Consider the following 21,308-nt stretch of genomic DNA (forward strand, 5'->3'; position numbering starts at 1 on the left):
ACAAGATAAAATTGACCCAGACAACCTGAATCGGAATCATCTTCCTCTGTTGTCTCCTTGGCTCCTCCCCCTTTCCCGCCTTCTCATCCTAGACCTTTCCCCTTTCTTCTCATCCAATGATAGGCTTCGCCTTGTCCTGGACCCGCCTTGTTGCATAACGACATCATCCTACAGTCCTGTTTGATTCTCTTGAATTTTTCTAGTTCTTCAGGGGGTCTCCGTCTGTCATATCTGATCCATATCACTCTGGAAGGGGTCCAGAGCCTATTCTTTTCTGTAAGCACAAATGTAGCGCCTTTCTCCCAAAATAACATGTTCTTGAGCCAGTAACCAAAAAACCTTTTAGCTTGATCTCTCCCAGAGGAATAAAAATATAACCACAAAACTCAAAATCATATTCATTTTGATAATTAAAACAAACAAATGAAGAAACTAAACAAATACTGTATGAGCCTATTCTTAAACTTCTAATCTGTCACTCCAGGAAGTTAATCCAGAATTCCCGTGGAACCCACGTTCAAAGAACTAGAGTTCTTGGGCAAGACTTCTTCAAAACTCCCCTAAAGCTGTTTTACATTGTATCTAGCCTGTATCTGTGGTTGGAGGCAGCAGTCTTTCTTTTCTGCCTTCGTCAGAGCAGCCATTCTCTGCACAGTAGGGAATCCCAACCCCTTTGTAATAGTTCTGAACTGGGGGAAGAATTCCCAACTTGCCCTCCAACTTGCCCTCAGCTAAATCTGTATTCTCTTTAAAAACAATTAAACCAAACTTTGGAATTCTATCCTATGCCTGCTTGTAGGAAGCAGGCAGCTTTTACTGTCTGGCTCTTGGCCTCAGAGCAGCCATCCTGTCTCTTTTCACAGTAGGGGATCCCAGCATCTATGAGCTCAGGCTCTCCTGTGTTCCTTTAAATTTCCTGCCTGCTGGAGCCACCACAGGACTCACTCCACTTGCTGAGAAACCGATTTCCCGCCTCCTAGACTTATATCACTGAGTGTGATCTATCCGACATTCCTAAATTAATAGTGGATTCTTGCCTTCTACTTTGCACGCGGTCTGTTGCTTGCCTCCTATTCCAGAGTGTGGTCGAAAAGACCTGTTTTCCTTCATCCCTTCTCTTCCTCCTCAGACCTAGAAGTCCTACCTTTCCCTTCACCCAGCAATTGGCTTCTGCCTTCTTTATTGACCAAATCAGGAACAAATTAGGAAACCAGATTTTGGTATCAGCTCCTCCCCCTAACAATTGTGTTATCTGGAAAGTTGTAAAATAATAAAGCAGTCTGGTGTTTTTCTTTCCGTGTTTTTCTGCTAAGAAAGAGAAGATGGGGTGGTTGACCGTGGCTTGGTAAAGCTAGCTGGGAAGAAGAGGTTGCTGGTGGAGCGCAGGCTGGTTGGAGCGTGATTTCTGAGCTAAGCTGGGAGCACAGTCCTGGTAAAGGAGGAAGCGCGCGTTTTTAAAATTACATGCAACAATAGCTGGTGATATATTTCTCTGGCTTTGTTAACTGTATTGTTACGCCGATGTGTAGGCATCTGGGTTTCGGGTGATTATCGATTTAGGTGCTCATTTATGGGTTTGTGTTAGATCGGTGTTTTACCTGTTTCTTTTTCTCTGACATTCGTGGTATATATATATACATATATATATATATATATATATTTTTTTTTTTTTTTTTTTGGTTCTTTTTTTCGGAGCTGGGGACCGAACCCAGGGCCTTGCGCTTCCTAGGTAAGCGCTCTACCACTGAGCTAAATCCCCAGCCCCACGTGGTCTATATTTGAGCAGGAGGTCTTGATACATATTGGGGAGCGGAGTTCTGGATGGAGGTTTGTGGCCTCTAGCCCAGCAGGGCATCTCCACCTGTGTTAGAGTCTGGACGTTTCATGGGCAGTATGGCCTCAGGTTCATCAAGGGATGCCTGTCCCTGGTAAGTGTCCTGATGTGGTAGAGCAGGGGGTGGGAGTATAGGGATAGGGTGGGTAGCCTGTCTGGTTTTCTAGAAGCTGAAGACTGTGGTTAGGCACAGATGTCTGTCTGAGAGACCCAAGAGAGTTGGAGAAGTTTTCATGAGAATGGCCCCCCTTTATTTAACATAGTATTATCAGAAGTTGGGTAATATTGATCAAGGTCATTTTTTTTCTGTGTGAGTTTCCTTAGGTCTTTTGATTAAAATTGACTATATATATATATATATATATATATATATATATATATATATATATATGTGTGTGTGTATATATATATCTTTTGTTCATGCCTTCTCCCCGTCCCCTTACTTTCTCACAAATATTGTATAATTCCTGATTGTTGTATCTCTGTGATAAGTATAGAAATCACACTGTGTCAATATGTTTTCTGCTTTGCATTTGGCTTTGAGAGTAGCTTTCTCGCTACAAGTTGTTTGGAATTTCTTTGTATTGTATTCAATTTATGCGGTAAATTCACCATACCCTACATCTGAATCATGATGACATTAATAAAATGTAACCGATTGTTTATTTACTTCTTTCTTTATGTTTGTTATTATAGTTAACTTATGAAAGACATTTAGATTATTAGATAAAATATACTATGGAGTTTGGGTAAGTTTCTCAGCAGTTATTCTTGTTGAAGGTGACCTGAGTTCAGATCTGAACATCCAAATTGGGAAACTAATAACTACTTGCTACTCCAGATCCAAGGGAATCTCACACTCTTTTTCTCTGATGTGTCACCTGTGTACACATGGAAGGCTTCCTATCACACACACAAACATACACACGAAAATGTTGGCAAATTTGTTTTCATAGTCTTTATGACTTATAAATCAATTGGAGCAAAACAATTTGCTTTAGGTGGACAATGCCAATGATCTACTCTTTCTTCAAAAATTTGATTCTTTCCTTTATCATAAGAGAAATAGATACTTTTAGCAGTCAGAACTATTTTCTACAATGTTGTAACATCAGAATTCTCCACGCGAATATCTCCAATTTTCTTGGAACCGTCCTCACCTAACCCATTTTTATCATTGCAATGGAGAGACCTAGAGTGCACAGTATATATAATTGCTAACAAGTGATTTCTTTAGTTTTGATTTTGATTATGATCTTGTAGTTTTCATTTAACAGATGTTTGTTGGTATTTCTTTAGGTCTTCATTTACCAGTGTGGTCATCTATGTTCTGTGATTTTTTATTAATTATACATCTAATTATATTGTTGTTTCGCTAGAAAATGGACCCTCATCTATATTTGTATTTTGAAACTTTACTATTTGATGTTATGAGTTCCTTGAACTTGTTTGGGGATTTTCTATGGAGGAACTGTTTTCATTTTTTGATCTTTGAGACTGCATTTAAAAACAATTTTTTGACATAACTGTGTTTTCCAGTTGTTATTGTTAGGGTGTTTAATAATTGTAGTTGGTTTGGGCTAGTGATGCTTGTATTCTTATGTTAATTTGGGTCCCCCAAAATTGTTTGCACAAGAGAGTCCACAGGTAAGACACTGAGGGACCCTGCCCTCAGTTAGTTCTGATTGGTAAATAAAAATGGCAGTAGCCAATAGCTGGGGAGAAGAGACATTGCTGAGTTTAGGATTCTCAGTCTTGGGACCTGAAGGAGGAGGAGCAGTGAGAACAGAGAACCTCCATGCTGGGAGAATGTGTAGGAGAGGAGAGCTACCATGCCTGAGAAGAGTGCAGGACAGAGAGACATAGCCATCCTGTGAAGGAGCCGGGAGAGCAAGCCCAGTTGAACAGCTCTCTAGGTTCAGAGTAGCCAAGATAGAACACAGAATTTAGTAAATAGTAACTCGAAATTATCAGCCAGAGGTAGTGGAGACTAGGCAGTGGTCCAGCTATTGTACTGCCTAAGGCATATTAAAATATAAAGGCTGTGTGTGTGTGTGTGTGTGTGTGTGTGTGTGTGTGTGTGTGTCTTTAATTCAGGAACACAAACTATTGAAACAAGTAGGGAACCTGCTGATGAAATTTATTTATTAAATATTTATTTCAACAAATATTTAAATGATATGATTAACACATTGGTCTTATATTTTTAAAGCTTTTAAAAAATATATTATTGTTTCTGTGTCTTGGTTAGCTTCAACTCTCAATAAGACATAACCTAGAGTCATCTCAGGGAATATTAGTTGAGGGCATGTTCAGACGAGAATGGCTGGTTGCTATGTCTTTGAGACATTTTGTTGATTGATGATTGATATGAGAAGGGTCTTCCACTTAGGGTGTCAATATCCCTAAGCACCTATGGCTGGTCTGGTTACGAGTACTAGGTAAGCATGAGTCAGTGAGCAAGCAATAGAGATAACCAGGAAACATTTCCCTCCTGAGTTTTACCTTCAGTTTCTACCTTGAATTTATATCCTAAGTTTCCACAATGGTAGACTGTGATCTGGCAGTATCAGTCAAACAATCTATTTGCCATCTGAGTTGCTTTTGGGTACAGGATTTAATTATAGCAACAGAGAAGCAAGTTTGAACAAAAACTCCTATCCCGGAAGTGATTTTGTTGCTGCAAAGTACATAGAAATGTTGTTTTGGAAGAGTGTAGAAATACCAGAACTTTAGATGCCAAATGCCCTCAAGAGTAGTGTGCAGAAGTTAATTCATTATTCTGGCAAGACCTAGAAAAAGGGAGTTTCTAAAGTAGTGCAGACAGTGGAGGTTGGGGTTATAGAATTTCAGGGACAAATAGAGTTCAAGAAAAATTAAGCTAGAGGTCTTTTGTGTGGTATTTGCCTTCAAACTCTTTCTTATTGTCCCCATGTCCTATGCAATTGAATATGATGGAATTTTAAAAAAGGCTGATTTCTTAGATAAAATGTTGATTCTGATGGACAGTTATTACTGATGACTCATATAGGTTTGTAGGAAAAAGGAACACGAGAGGGGCTTAAAGATATAACTAGTCTGTGGTTTGTAGAGTAAAACACTACTCTGTTTCAGATGGCATTCAAATGCTAAAAACAAAGGCAGGAATATTCAAGGAAAATATCACCATTAAAGAGAAGACTCTCTGTCTTGCATTAGAAGCTTAGGAGGGCACCCTAATGGTAAGACTCCATTCAGCTAAGCATTCAATGTATAGAAGGAACAGGCAAAGTGCTTTCTAGTCCCGGAAGCAACTTCATTCAGAACCTGCTACAAATGTAGCCAAGTGTGGCAGGGTCATTTCCAATCCAGAAGACAAACTTGACAAGATCACCTTTGTTGTTCTGATTCTGGAAACAAGAAAGTGGCAAAAGTTAAAGGTCATGGGTTTCCCCTCTATGGCTCCAGTTCAGTACTGTTGCACTCACTTATGTTTGGCAAAGCGAGAGCCTCAGTGAGAAAGTGTAAGACCTCGTTTTATGAAGTTGTGGATATGAAGCCTGGTTTGTATCTTGAAACCACAAGATGTTGAGATACCTAAGCTGTAAGATATATGACATGTTGAGCTGACAGAGTGAGTGGAAGTAGCAAAAGAGAGGGAGGGAGGGAGGTAGGGAGGGAGAGAGAGAGAGAGAGAGAGAGAGAGAGAGAGAGAGAGAGAGAGAGAGAGAGAGCGCGCGCACATAGTGACCTGGGTCAACAGTAGTATATTGAATGAAAAACCTCCCAGATAGAAGTATGTATTTGAACACTTGTCTCTCATTGGCTGCTTTCTTTAGAGTGCATATGGAGTCTTTAGTAGGCAGAGCCTTGCTGGAGGAAGTTCCCCATTGGGGTTGAGATCAGAATGTTTATAGCCTCCCCCCCATTATCATTTTATTGTGCCTACTTTCTTGTCGTTGAACCTGATAATCCAGCTCTCACCACATGGTGCCATGCCTTTAACATGATCATGCACTGTATTGCTAAATAACATAAGATACAGGAGCAGCATTGGCTTTTCACTGATAAGCCATTTGCTAGCCTGATAATATATATATATATATATATATATATATATATATATATATATATATATAATTTTATTATTTCAGCTTAGTTTTTGAAGATAAGTTTTGTCTGTGTGGCTTTGGCTGCCCTGACATTAACTCTTGAGACTTAGTTGATTTCGATCTGTCTGATTCTGCCTTCTAAGTTCTGGGATTAAAGGTCCATGTAAAATAACTGGCTTTTTTGTTTTTGCATTATTGGCTGATAGCCCTGGAGTGGAGGTTTTTGTAGATGTCAAGCATATGCTTGTGTTGAGCTTCACTTACATCTTATATTTTGAACTTGGGCTGAGGTTATATTCTCTCTCACAAAGTGATGTGAGATATATATATATCATCCAAGCCTCCTAAGTCATTGGATTGGATTGAAGGTGCATGGCATTTTTCTTACCTTTTATATGTTTTGATTGTTTTAATGAATACTAGTGTTTGGCCTGTATGCATGGAAAAACATGACACATTGCATATCTGGCATTTACAGTACTCAGAAGACAGACTCAGAATCTCTAAACTCAGTAAATGCTACTAACTCCTGAGCCATCTATTCTGCCCAGATTCCTGCTTTTTTTTTTTTTTAATAATGATCTAAGTATATAGTGCTTACATTTTCATCACTTCATCTCTATCTGTGTAAACATGCGTTCTCCTTTATTAAGATCTTAGTAATCTCATAGTTTGAGTTGTGACACTTCACACTTCTGGGAGATGAGTAGTGAGACCTTCAGAGTTTTTGTCTATCTTGTTTGTCTATCTTAGGGACAGGGTCTGAACATGTATCTACATCTGTCTTGGATCTCATTCTATAGACCAGGCTTGCCTTCAACTCAATGAGATCCATCTGCCTCTGCTTTCTGCATAGAAGGGTTAAATATATGAGACAATGGACCCTCTTGCCCCTTTTTTTGTACTTACTGTTCATTCAGTTTCTCTAAAATGTACTCAGTATTATTGATCTGCTTGTTTGCCTATGTCTGTTAATAGGCATTTCTCTTGCAAGGGCCCAGAAATTACAGGGGTAAAGCTTCTCTTCAGTTTGCTTCTAAAATGACTTGGTGATTACAGTTGAATGTCTCTGTCATAGGTTGAGTGTGAAAAGAACCAGAATTAGACCAGTATATTGGTAAAGAAGTATACAATTACAATGTTGTCAGTATTATGCTTTCTGTTGTACATGTGTGGGATATTTTAGGGTGCAGTGACCTATGATGATGTGCACATAAACTTCACTCAGGAAGAATGGGTCTTGCTGGATCCTTCTCAGAAGGTGCTCTACAAAGATGTTATGCTTGAGACCTACAGGAACCTCAGTGTTATAGGTAAGACTGAATTTTGTTTCAGTTGTTAAAATATGAGGAAAAGTTTTTCTTCAGTAGTTTCGATTGTGAAAGCAGAGAATGTACTATATATTTCTGGTATGTCTTAAGGTTCACTGATGACAGTAACTTAACACTAATATAATTTCAAATATATGATACATTTTCTGGTAATACTTTTTAGGATACAAATGGGAAGAACACAATATTGAAGAACATTTTCAAACTTCTAGAATACATGGAAGGTAAGTTTCATGTGCAAACTGATACAAATGTGCTTCTGAAGAAATTTTAATGTGCTCTGGAAATTTTAAGGAAATGAACATCATAAAGCACAGATTCCTTTATTGTGAGGAATAGAAAATTCTCACAATATCATAGGCTTTAGTACTAGGAGGTTGATTCATGTTTTTCTTCTTCTTTTTTTTTTTTCCGGAGCTGGGGACCGAACCCAGGGCCTTGCACTTCCTAGGCAAGCGCTCTACCACTGAGCTAAATCCCCAGCCCCCTAAAGTGTGACAGGAATGTGAGTTGTAACTTCTTTTTTTTTTTTTTTTTTTTTTTTTTTTTTTTTTTTTTTCCGGAGCTGGGGACCGAACCCAGGGCCTTGCGCTTCCTAGGTAAGCGCTCTACCACTGAGCTAAATCCCCAGCCCCTTGATTCATGTTTTTAAGGCATTTCTTTAAGAAACAAGGCAAGGGGACTTAGCCTGGAGTTGAACTGCACCCACAGGTCTCTGTACCCAAATTCCATGGGGGAGAGAGCTGGACTCTCAGAAGTGTGAACAATCCTGAGAGCTCAGGGAAGACCAACACTTCTGCTCATGTTCCTGGCCCAAGTGGAACCTGCCTAGTGCCCTCTGGATACAGGACCATAGGAACAGTCAGTGGCAGGAACCTTCTGGTTTCTGCCTGCACTGAGAGCCAAAAGCCAGTCACTTGGAGTCATGAAACACCCAAGAGTGGAGGTAAGACCAACTCTTCTGCTCCAAGTGACCTGCCTGGAGGCTTCACACAAACCCAGGAACAGCTTTGTGTTCCCAGATCGAACTGAAAGAAAACAGGTCTACAGGAGTACTGACACACAGGCTTACAGGAGTGTCAAGTTACTGTCAGAGACAGCAAGACACGCTAACATCAGATACAACCTCATGGTGAGAGGCAAGCACAGGAATCTGAGCCACAGAAATCAAGACTATTTGCCATCATCAGAGCCCAGTTCTCCCACCAAAGCAAATACTGGATACCCAAACACATGGGAAAAGCAAGATTTGAATTTAAAATCGCATCTTATGATGATGATAGAGGACTTTGAGAAGGACATTAAAAACTCCCTTAAAGAAATACAGGACAACACAGGTAAACAAGTAGAAGCTTTTAAAGAGGAAAGACAAAAACTCCTTAAAGAATTACAGAAAAACAACCAAACAGGTGAAGGAATTGAACAAATCCATCCAGGATTTAAAAATGGAAATACAAAAGATAAAGAAATCACAAAGGAAGACAATCCTGGAGATAGAAAACCTAAGGAAGAGATCAGGAGTCATAGATGCAAACATCATCAGCAGAATGCAAGAGACAGAAGAGAATCTTAGGGGCAGAAGATATTATAGAAAACATTGACACAACCATCAAAGATAATGTAAAATGTAAAAAATGCCCAACCCAAAGCATCCAGGAAATCCAGGACACAATGAAAAGATCAAACCTAAGGATAATAGGTATAGAAGAGAGTGAAGACTCCCAACTTAAAGGGCCAGTAATATCTACAACAATATTATAGAAGAAAACTTCCCTAACCTAAAAAAGAGATGCCTATGAACATACAAGAAGCCTACAGAATTCGAAATAGATTGGACCAGAAAAGAAATTCCTCCCATCACATCACATCATAGTCAAAACACCAAATGCATATAACAAAGAAAGAATATTAAAAGCAGAAAGGGGAAAATGTCAAGTAACATATAAAGGGAGACATATCAGAATTACTCCAGATTTCTCACCAGAGTCTACGAAAGCCAGAAGATCCTGGGCAGATGTCATATAGACTCTAAGAGAACACGATGTGAGCCCAGGCTATTATATCCAGCAAAACTCTCAATTAACATAGATGGAGAAACCAAGATATCCCATGACAAAACGAAATTTACACAAATTCTTTCTACAAATATATCCCTACAAAGGATAAGAGATGGAAAATTCCAACACAAGGAGGGAAACTACACCCTAGAAAAAGCAAGAAAATAATCTTCTTGCAACAAAACCAAAAGAAGAGAGCCATAAAAACATAATTCCACTGCTAAAAAAAGAAAAACAAAACAAAAAAAAAACCCAAAAACAAAACCAAAAATGAAAAGCAGGAAACAACAATTACTATTATTACTTAATATCTCTTAACATCAATGGACTCAATTCCCCAATAAAAAGACATAGACTAACTGACTGGATAAGTAAAGAGGACCCAGCATTTTGCTGCATACAGGAAACACACCTCAGAGACAAAGACAGACACTATCTCAGAGTAAAAGGCTGGAAAACAATTTTCCAAGCTAATGTTCTGAAGAAAGAAGCTGGAGTAGCTATTCTAATATTGAATAAAATCGAATTTCAACCAAAAGTCATCAAAAAAGATAAGGAAGGACACTTCATATTCATCAAAGGAAAAATCCACCAAGATGAACTCTCAATCCTAAATATTTATGCTCCAAATGCAAGGGCGCCTATATTCATAGAAGCAACCTTACCAAAGCTCAAAGCACACATTGCACCTCACACAATAATATGGGAGATTTCAATACCCCTCTCTCTTTTTTTCTTTTTTCTTTTTTTCGGAGCTGGGGACCGAACCCAGGGCCTTGCGCTTGCTAGGCAAGTGCTCTACCGCTGAGCTAAATCCCCAACCCCTCAACACCCCACTCTTATCAATGAACAGATCATGGAAACAAAAACTACACAGAGACATAGAGAAGGTAACAGAAGTTATGAACCAAATGGATTTACCAGATATTTATAGAACATTTCATCCTAAAACAAAAGAATATATCTTCTCAGCACATCATGGTACCATCTCAAAAATGGAACATATAATCGGTCACAAAACAGGCTTCAACAGATAGAAGAAGATTGAAATAATCCCATGCATCCTATCAGATCACCATGGACTAAGGCGGGTCTTCAATAACTAGAATAACGACAGAAAGCTCACATAAACAATGCTATACTCAATGGTAACTTGGTCAAAGAAGAAATAAAGAAAGAAATTAAAGATTTTTTTTTTTAGAATTTAATGAAAACGAAGGCAAAACATACCCAAACTTATGGGACACATTGATAGCAGTGCTAAGAGGAAAACTCATAACTCTGAGTGCCTCCAAAAAGAAATTGGAGAGAGCATACATTAGCAGCTTGACAGCACACCTAAAAGCTCTAGAACAAAAAGAAGCAAATACACCCAAGAGGAGTAGACAGCAGGAAATAATCAAACTCAGAGCTGAAATCAACCAAGTAGAAACAAAAAGAACTATACAAAGAACCAACTAAACCAGGAGCTGGTTCTTTGAGAAAATTAACAAGATAGATAAACCCTTAGCCAGACTAACCAGAGGGAACAGAGAGAGTATGCAAATGAACAAAATCAGAAATGAAATGGAAGACATAACAATAGAATCTGAGGAAATTAAAAAAATCAGCAGATCCTAATACAAAAATCTATATTCAAGAAACCTGGAAAATCTGGATGAAATTGATAATTTTCTAGACAGATACCAGATACCAAAGTTAAATCAGGATCAGGTAAACCATCTAAACAGTCCCATCACTCCTAAAGAAACAGAAGCAGTTATTTAAAGTCTCCCAACAAGAACAAGAACAAGAACAACAAGAACAAGAACAAGAAGAAGAAGAAGAAGAAGAAGAAGAAGAAGAAGAAGAAGAACAACAACAACAACAACAACAACAACAACAACAACAAAAGCCCAGGAACAGATGGATTTAGTGCAGAATTCTATCAGACCTTCATAGAATACCTTATACCAATACTGTCCAAACTATTTCACAAAATAGAAACAGGAGGAGCACTACCCAATTCCTTTCATGAAGGCACTATTATGCTTATTCCTAAACCACACGAAGAAACAACAAAGAAAGAGAATGTCAAACTAATTCCCGTTATAAATATCAATGCAAAAATACTCAATAAAATTCTTGCAAACTCAATCCAAGAACACATCAAAACAATCATCCATCATGATGAAGTAGGCTTCATCCCAGAGATGCAGGGATGGTTCAGTACATGGAAATCAATCAACGTAATCCACTATGTAAACAAACTCAAAGGAAAAAAAAAAACACATGATCATTTCATCAGATGCTGAGAAAGCATTTGACAAAATTCAACACTCCTTCATAATAAAAGTCCTGGAAAGATCAGGAATTCAAGCCTCATACCTAAACATAGTAAATATAAAGCAAACCAGTAGCTAACTAAATGGAGAGAAACTTGAAGCAATTCCATTAAAATCAGGGACTAGACAAGGCTGCCCACTCTCTCCCTACGTATTTAATATAGTTCTCAAAGTCCTAGACAGAGCAGTCAGACAATGAAAGGAGGTCAAAGGGATACAAATTGAAAAGGAAAATGTCAAAATATCACTATTTGCTGGTGATATGATAGTATACTTAAGTGACCCCATAGTTCTACCAGAGAACTACTAAGCCTGATAAATAACTTCAGCAAAGTGTCTGGGTATAAAATTAACTGAAACAAATCAATAGACTTCCTCTACTCAAAGGATAAACAGGTTGAGGAAGAAATGAGGGAAATGACATCCTTCACAATAGTCCCAAATAATATAAAATACCTCAGTGTGACTTTAATTAAGCAAGTGAAAGATCTGTATGACAAGAACTTCAAGCCTCTGAAGAAAGAAATTGAAGAATATCTCAGAAGATGGAAAGACCTCCCATGCTCATGGATTGGCAGGATTAATATAGTAAAGATGGTCATTTTGGAGGATTAGAGGAAGTATTGAAAGAGTTGAAGAAGCTTACAACCCCATAAGAACAACAATACCAACCAACCAGAGCTTCCAGGGACTAAACCACTACCCAAAGACTATACATGGACTGACCCAGGGCTCCAACTGCATATGTAGCAGAGAATAGCCTTCTTGGGGCACCAGGGGAAGGGGAAGCCCTTGGTCCTGCCAAGGTTGGAGCCCCCAGTGCAGGGGAATATGGGGGGGCAATAAGGGGAATGTATGGGGGAATACCCGTATGGGGGAGGGGAAGGAGAAGGGGGGGTAATGGGGGTTTATGGACAGGAAACCAGGAAGGGGAATAACGTTTGAAATGTAAGTAAAGAAATATATCTAATAAAAAAATTTAAAAAATGGCCATTTTGTCAATAGCAATCTACAGATTCAATGCGATACTCATCAAAATTCCAGCTCAATTCTTCATAGAGTTATAAAAAGTAATTTGCAAATTCATTTGGAATAACAAAAATCCAAGGATAGCTAAAACTATCCTCAACAATAAAAGAACTTCTATAGAAATCACCATCCCTGACCTCAAGCATTTTCATAGAGCAATAGTGATAAAAACTGCATGGTATTGTTACAGAGACAGCTAGGGAGATCAGTGGAATAGAATTGAAGACCCAGAAATGAACCCCCACACCTATGATCACTTTATCTTTGACAAAGGAGCTAAAACCATCCAGTGGAAAAAAGATAGCATTTTCAAATGGTGCTGATTCAACTGGAGGTCAGCATGTAGAAGAATGCAAATTGATCCATTCTTATCACCCTGTACAAAGCTTAAGTCCAAATGGATCAAGGACCTCCATATAAAAGATACAATCAAACTAATAGAAGAAAAGTGGGAAAGAGTATTGATCTCATGGGTACTGGGGAAAATTTCCTGAACAAAACACTAATGGCGTAAGCTCTAAGAATCTACAAATGGGACCTCATAAAACTGTAAGGCAAGGGACACTGTCGTTAGGACAAAAGGGCAACCAACAGATTGGGAAAAGATCTTTACCAATCCTACATCTGACAGAGGGCTAATATCCAAAATATACAAAGAACTCAGGAAGTTAGACTCTAGAGAGCCCAAGAACCCTATTAAAAATGGGGTATGGAGCTAAACAAAGAATTCCCAGCTGAGGAATATCGAATGGCTGAGAAGTACCCAAAGAAATGCTCAACATCCTTAGTCATCAGGGAAATGCAAATCAAAACAACCCTGAGATTTCATCTCATACCAGTGAGAATGGCTAAGATCAAAAACTCAGGTGACAGCAAATGCTGGCGAGGATGTGGAGAAAGAGGAACACACCTTCATTGTTGGTGGGATTGCAGACTGGTACAATTACTTTGGAAATCAGTCTGGAAGTTCCTCAGAAAATTGGACAATGCAGTACCTGAGGACCCACCTATACCTCTCCTGGGCATATACCCAAATGAGACTCCAACATACAACAAAGACACATGCTCCACTCTGTTCATAGCAGCCTTATTCATAATAGACAGAAGCTGGAAAGAACCCATATGCCCTTCAACAGGGGAATGGATACAGAAAATCCATTGGTACATCTACACAATGGAGTACTACTCAGCTATCAAAAACAATGATATCATGAAATTTATAGGTAAATGGATGGAACTAGAAAATATCATCCTGAGTGAGGTAATCCAATCACAGAAAACACACATAGTGTGCACTCATTTGTATCTGTATATTAGCCCAAAAGCTCAAATTACCCAAGATACAACCCACACACCACATGAAGTTCAAGAAGAAGGATGACCAAAGTACGGATGCTTTAGTCCTTCTTAAAAAGGGGAACAAAACTATTCATAGGAGGGGATATGGAGACAAAGGTTGGAGCAGAGATCGAAGGAATGGCCATTGAGAGCCTGCCCCACCTGGGGACCCAGCCCATTTATATACAGCCACTAAACCTAGATAATATTGATGAAGCCAAGAAGCGCATGTTGACAGGGACCTGATATAGCTGTCTTCTTAGAGAATCTGCCAGAGCCAGAGCATGACACGTAGAGAGGCAAATGCTAACAGCAGATCACTGAACTGAGAACTGGTTCCCCGTTGGAGGAATTAGAGAAAGGATTGAAGGAGCTGAAGGGACTTGCAACCCCATAAGAACAACAATACCAACCAACCAGAGTTCCCAGGGACTAAATCATTACCCAAAGACTACCCATGACTCCAGCTGCATATGTAGCAGAGGGTGGCCTTGTTTGGCATCAGTGGAAGGATAAGCCCTTGGTCCTGCCATGGTTGAAGCTCCCTAGTGTTGGTGAATATCAGGGTGGGGAGGCAGGAAGTGGGGGTGTTTGGGGAGAGGGAACACTCTCGTACAAGCAAGGTGATTGGGGATGGGATGGAGGCTTATGGACGGAAGCCAGGAAATGGGAAAACATATGAAATATAAATAAAATAATATCCAATAAAAATAGAAAAGAAACAAGGCAAGGAAGCAAGGCCTTAGAACCTATCACCATATGAATGATAGCTCCCTCAGAATTACTTTGTAGAACTGCCAATCCATTTTGTTTGATACCACTCAGGTATCACAAAAGGCGTACACATACATCACATTAGATGACCCAAAACCATGTAATATGCAAGTAGTTGATAGTGAAGCTCTCATTATGTATATACTTGTAGTGATTTACCAAAGTTTAGTGAGAGGGGCAGCTTATGAGATTCAAGAAGGTCGTTGTGGAGAAAACTGCATTCCTGTTTTACATCTGTATGATAAGCAAAAATTTATTGTATGCACGCAATGTGCAAAACTTTATTTGTTATTCTTGCTTTAATATACATACTATATGCTGCATTAGATGCAAGCCATGGGAACATTATTGACATGGGAAGAAGCAGGGTGTCCCCTTCTTTTCAAGAAGAATTAGAAGATATTTAGTAATCTCAATTTGAGTAGACTTTGTGAATGTGATATAAGTTTACAGCTAATGGTGTTTCCAACTTCACTGGGAATACATTCCCAAACTCACAGTGCATAAAAGCAACCGTGAGTAGGAGTATAAAAATTCTTTTAATTGTCCTGGTTCACCTTGCAAATGTAGTGTGACTCTCAGTTTTGGAAAATAGTTATGAATGCAATGACTGTGGTAAGGCTAAATCCTTCCAGTTGTCTTTAAAGATATGAAAGCACTCACATGGAAAAAGGATGTTTGCTGTGAGTATGAACCATGTACTACACGCCCTAACCATCCTAGGTATCTTCAAACATATAAATGAACACATGATGAAGAGGAGCCCTATGAGTATAAACAATGTGATAAAAATTGTAAAATTAAATCATAGAGATAAAAAAAGATTCTTCAGTATAATCAATGTGGTAAAATGTTTTCACATGCCATTTATCTTTGCAGGCAAGAAAGAAGTCATCCTGGAGATAAATCTTATGAATATACTCAATGCGGTGAAGCCTTTGGATGTCAAAGACATCTTCAAAGTCATGAAAGAATTCCTGCTGGAGAGGAATCCTGTGAATGTAATCAGTGTAATAATCACAGTATTCTTCAAAATCATGAACAAAGTCATATTGAAGAGAGACTATATGAATGTAATGAATGTGATAAAGCCTTTTCAACACAGAGTTATCTCCAAATACATACAAAGACACATCATGGGCAGAAACCCTATGAATGTAAACAATGTGGTAAAGCCTTTGCACATCCTAGTTATCTCCAGAAACATGAAAAAACTCATACTGGAGACAAACCCTATGAATGTAATCAATGTGGTAAAGCCTTTGCACACCACAGTTACCTGCAAAAACATGAAGGAACACACACTGGAAAGAAACCCTATGAATGTAAACAATGTGGTAAAGCCTTTGTACAACAGATTCACCTTCAAGTTCATGAAAGAATCCATACTGGAGAGAAACCCTATGAATGTAATCAGTGTGGTAAAGCCTTTGCATATAGCAGTAGTCTTAAAAAACATGAACTAGTCCATATTGGAGAGAAACCCTATGAATGTAATCAGTGTGATAAAACCTTTGCACATCCCAGATATCTCCAGAAACATGAAAGAACACATACTGGAGAGAAACCCTATGCGTGTAATCAATGTAGTAAAGCCTTTGCACATCACAGTTATCTCCAAAAACACGAAGGAACACACACTGGAGAGAAACCCTATACATGTAAACAATGTGGTAAAGCCTTTGCACAACAGATTCATCTTAAAGTTCATGGAAGAATTCATACTGGAGAGAAACCCTATGTATGTAATCAATGTGGTAGAGCTTTTACACATCACAGTCATCTTAAAGTTCATGGAAGAATTCATACTGGAGAGAAACCCTATGAATGTAACCAATGTGGTAAAGCCTTTGCATATAGCAGTAGTCTTCAAATACATGAAATAATCCACAGTGCAGAGAAACCTTATGAATGTAATCAATGTGATAAAGCCTTTGCACATCAGAGTTATCTCCAGAAACATGAAAGAACACACACTGGAGAGAAACCCTATGAATGTAATCAATGTGGTAAAGCCTTTGCCCAACAGATTCATCTTCAAGTTCATGGAAGAATTCATACTGGAGAGAAACCCTATGAATGTAATCAATGTGGTAAAGCCTTTGCATATAGCAGTAATCTTAAAAAACATGAAATAGTCCATACTGGAGAGAAACTCTGTGAATGTAGTCAATGTGGTAAAGCCTTTGCACATCCTAGTTATCTCCAGAAACATGAAAGAACACATATTGGAGAGAAACTCTATGAATGTAATCAATGTCATAAAACTTTTTCAAAAGAGACTCTTCTCCAACTACATAAGAGAACACACACTAGAGAGAAACCCTATGTATGTAATCAATGTGGTAAAGCCTTTGCACATCACAGTCATCTTAAAGTTCATGGAAGAATTCATAATGGAGAGAAACCCTATGAATGTAACCAATGTGGTAAAGCCTTTGCATATAGCAGTAGTCTTAAAAAACATGAAATAGTCCATACTGGAGAGAAACCTTATGAATGTAATCAATGTGGTAAAACCTTTGCACATCCCAGATATCTTCGAACACATGAAAGAATACATACTGGAGAGAAACCTTATGAATCTAATCAGTGTGGTAAAGCATTTGCACATAGCAATAGTCTTCAACATCATGAAAGAATTCATACTGAACAGAAGCCCTATGAATGTAGTCAAAGTAGGAAAATCTTTTCATATCACAGTAGTCTTCAGATTCATACTGCAGAGAAACACTAGTAATGTAGTTCACGTGGTAGAGGATTTTCATGTTACAGTAGTCTTCAGATTCTTGAAAGAATTCATATCGGAGAGAAACCCTATGATGTAATCAATGTGGTTAAAGCATTGCATATCACAACCATCTGCAAATACATAAAAGAACACATACTGAAGGGAAATGAAACTAATGTAATCAATGTAGTAAAGCCTTTGAACATCCTAGTTATTTTCAAATACAAAGGAACACATACTGGAGAGTAACCTTATGAGTGTAATCAGCCTGTTAAAGTCTTTGCATATCACAGTTGTCTTTGAGGACATGAAGGCACTCACACTGAAGTGAATCTGTGAATATAAAGTATTTGGTAAGATCTTTAGGCTACAAACTTAAATTCAAGTTACACAAGATTTATTGTGTATTAAAAATATCTTACAATGCATGCTGACAGGAGTCTGATTTAGCTGTCTCCTGAGAGGATCAGCCAGAACATGACAAATATAGAAGTGAATGCTAGCAGCAAACCATTGAACTGAGAACAGGGTCCCCGTTGGAGGAGTTAGAGAAAGGATTGAAGGAGCTGGAGGGGCTTGCAACCCCATAAGAACAACAATACTAACCAACCAGAGCTCCCAGGGACTAAATCACTACCCAAAGAGTACACATGGACAGATTCATGGCTCCAGCTGCATATGTAGCAGAGGATGGCCTTTTTGGGCACCAATGGGAGGAGAAGCCCTTGGTCCTGCCAAGACTGGACCCCCCCAGTGCAGGGGAATGTTGGGGGGGGACAGGAAGTGGAGGTGGTTGGGTGGGGGACCCCTTATAGAAGAAAGGGAGAGGGATGGGATAGGGGGCTTATGTCTGGGAAAGTAGGAAAGGGAATAACATTTGAAATGTAAATAAAGTATAAATATTAAAAAATATCCAATAAAAATTTTACCTACTTTAAAAAAAAATCCTCACGATTGTCAACAATGTCTTCAAGCCTTTGACCTCATGCTAAATGCTAAAGAAAGAAAGAAACTGAATATAGAAAGTTGTAACAAGAAACACTAACCTTTCTGAAGGAAAGACTTGTTGACAGGGATACATGTCATCTCTTGGCAGCACTCCTTTTCTACTTCAAAGAATATGATAAGCATTGAAGAACTTCCCTATATCATTTGCTTCTATGCGGCAAGCTGCTACTGACCAAGAAACTGTCCTTGCTTTAATTGCTGAAATTATACTGCCCAAACTGGACAAATAAAATGCAGAGAAGTTCAGTGCTGAACTTTACCAAAACAAGTAGCCAGTGCTTCAATATTCCTAGTGCACGGAAAATTCTGTCAGGTATTTTGGGGAGAGGGCCGAAGAGGATGCTTCAAAGTTACAGAGGAACCTTGGATGACTGTCCAGGTAGCCAGCAACCCCTCTCTGTCATTTCTAAAGTTTTGGAAATTACTTGCTCTGTACTTCCTGTATCCTCAGGAAATGTTCATTCCTTCTCAGGTCTCTTAAAGGGGTTGAAGACTAGACAGTTATAGTCTTACAGTTCAGCTTAAGTTTTTTAAGGTTTAAAAAATATTTTAAGGTCTAAAAAGATATGCTGACAAATGCAAGTTATGATTGAAAGTGAAATAGGTACAGAAGTTTGGATTCACCAAGATAGTTGGAAGTAGATACATAGTAGAGTACTTTCTCCAAGGTTGCCAAATAAATATGGACTAGACATTCTGAATGCAATTCTCACCTGATGGTTTTCATAGTTGTTCTTATTGTATATAGCTTATTGATGTTAGACAAAGATCCTTTATTGGACTAAAAAGGGGGTGATGTAGGGATAATCTTTATATGCCCTGTGTAATGATATGACTCTGTCCTTCTTTGCCTGCGCAAGGCACCTCCTGATTGGTTACAATAAAAAAATCTATAGCAAGGGGTAGAATAGAAGGTAGAATATCTGACAGGGAGAGGACTCTGGGACGGAGTCAAGCACATGTACGTCCATCATCAAGAAACAGGAACCCAGAGATAATGAAGCTGAGCTGAGATAACCCATCATATGGCAAAACTTAGTAACTTCAAATGAGATAATACATTATGAGCTAGTGGGAACAAGCCTAGCTTAAGGCCCATTTATTTATAAATAATATGCCTCTAAGTTGTTGTTCAGGATTTGGGGCCAGGTAGAAAAGCCAAAGGTTTCCACATCACCCAGTGGCATATTTCTTCCAGCAGGGTGACATTTTCTAAATATTCCCAAGTGATACCACCAAGAAGGGTTGATGCTTTGAATTCTAGACTGCATGCTTGCTTTTTGTTAGATGAACTAATTTAAAAAAAAATTTTTATTACCTTGAGTATTTCTTATTTACATTTCGAGTGTTCTTCCCTTTCCTGGTTTCCGGGCCAACATCCCCCTAACCCCTCCCCTCCCCTTCTTTATGGGTGTTCCCCTCCCCACCCTCCCCCTATTGCTGCCCTCTCCCCAACAATCACGTTCACTGGGGGTTCAGTCTTAGCAGGACCCAGGGCTTCCCCTTCCACTGGTGCTCTTACTAGGATATTCATTGCTACCTATGAGGTCAGAGTCCAGGGTCAGTCCATGTATAGTCTTTAGGTAGTGGCTTAGTCCCTGGAAGCTCTGGCTGCTTGGCCTTGTTGTTCATATGGGGTCTCGAGCCCCTTCAAGCTCTTCCAGTTCTTTCTCTGATTCCTTCAACGGGGGTCCCGTTCTCAGTTCAGTGGTTTGCTGCTGGCATTCGCCTCTGTATTTGCTGTATTCTGGCTGTGTCTCTCAGGAGAGATCTACATCCGGCTCCTGTCGGCCTGCACTTCTTTGCTTCATCCATCTTGTCTAATTGGGTGGCTGTATATGTATGGGCCACATGTGGGGCAGGCTCTGAATGGGTGTTCTTTCAGGCTCTGTTTTAAACTTTGCCTCCCTATTCCCTGCCAAGGGTATTCTTGTTCCCCTTTTAAAGAAGGAGTGAAGCATTCACATTTTGGTCATCCCTCTTGAGTTTCATGTGTTCTGTGCATCTAGGGCAATTCAAGCATTTGGGCTAATATCCACTTATCAATGAGTGCATACCATGTGTGTTTTTCTGTGATTGGGTTACCTCACTCAGGATGATATTTTCCAGTTCCAACCATTCACCTATGAATTTCATAAAGTCATTGTTTTTGATAGCTGAGTAATATTCCATTGTGTAGATGTACCACATTTTCTGTATCCATTCCTCTGTTGAAGGGCATCTGGGTCCTTTCCAGCTTCTGGCTATTATAAATAAGGCTGCTATGAACATAGTGGAGCACGTGTCTTTTTTTATATGTTGGGGCATCTTTTGGGTATATGCCCAAGAGAGGTATAGCTGGATCCTCAGGCAGTTCAATGTTCAATTTTCTGAGTAACCTCCAGACTGATTTCCAGAATGGTTGTACCAGTCTGCAATCCCACCAACAATGGAGGAGTGTTCCTCTTTCTCCACATCCTCGCCAGCATCTGCTGTCACCTGAGTTTTTGATCTTGACCATTCTGACTGGTGTGAGGTGAAATCTCAGGGTTGTTTTGATTTGCATTTCCCTTATGACTTAGGATGTTGAACATTTCTTTAGGTGTTTCTCAAGCCATTCGACATTCCTCAGCTGTGAATTCTTTGTTTAGTTCTGAACCCCGTTTTTTAATAGGGTTATTTGTCTCCCTGCTGTCTTTGTATATTTTGGATATAAGGCCTCTATCTGTTGTAGGATTGGTAAAGATCTTTTCCCAAACTGTAGATGAACTAATTTATGTGGAAGAAAAACCCTGTAGTTAAGCCTTTAGAT

The 21,308-nt window shown here is 39.0% G+C and overlaps 1 protein-coding gene across 2 annotated transcripts in view; it reads left to right on the forward strand.

Annotated features, from left to right (window-relative positions):
• Positions 1–18,454, forward strand: part of Znf431l5 (zinc finger protein 431 like 5) — a 48,633-nt gene extending 30,179 nt beyond the window's left edge. The window contains exons 2-4 of one of the 2 annotated variants that reach the window (XM_063274977.1): positions 7,112–7,238; positions 7,420–7,480; positions 15,658–18,454. In XM_063274977.1, the coding sequence (XP_063131047.1) occupies positions 7,112–7,238; positions 7,420–7,480; positions 15,658–17,515 (2,046 nt within the window). In that variant the 3' untranslated portion in view covers positions 17,516–18,454. The remainder of the gene's footprint in view (positions 1–7,111; positions 7,239–7,419; positions 7,481–15,657) is intronic. The other variant, NM_001409020.1, reaches the window with a different exon arrangement.
• Positions 18,455–21,308: the final 2,854 nt, after the last annotated feature.

This window comes from Rattus norvegicus, chromosome 16 (assembly GCF_036323735.1).
Source record: "Rattus norvegicus strain BN/NHsdMcwi chromosome 16, GRCr8, whole genome shotgun sequence".
Lineage (NCBI taxonomy): Eukaryota > Metazoa > Chordata > Mammalia > Rodentia > Muridae > Rattus > Rattus norvegicus.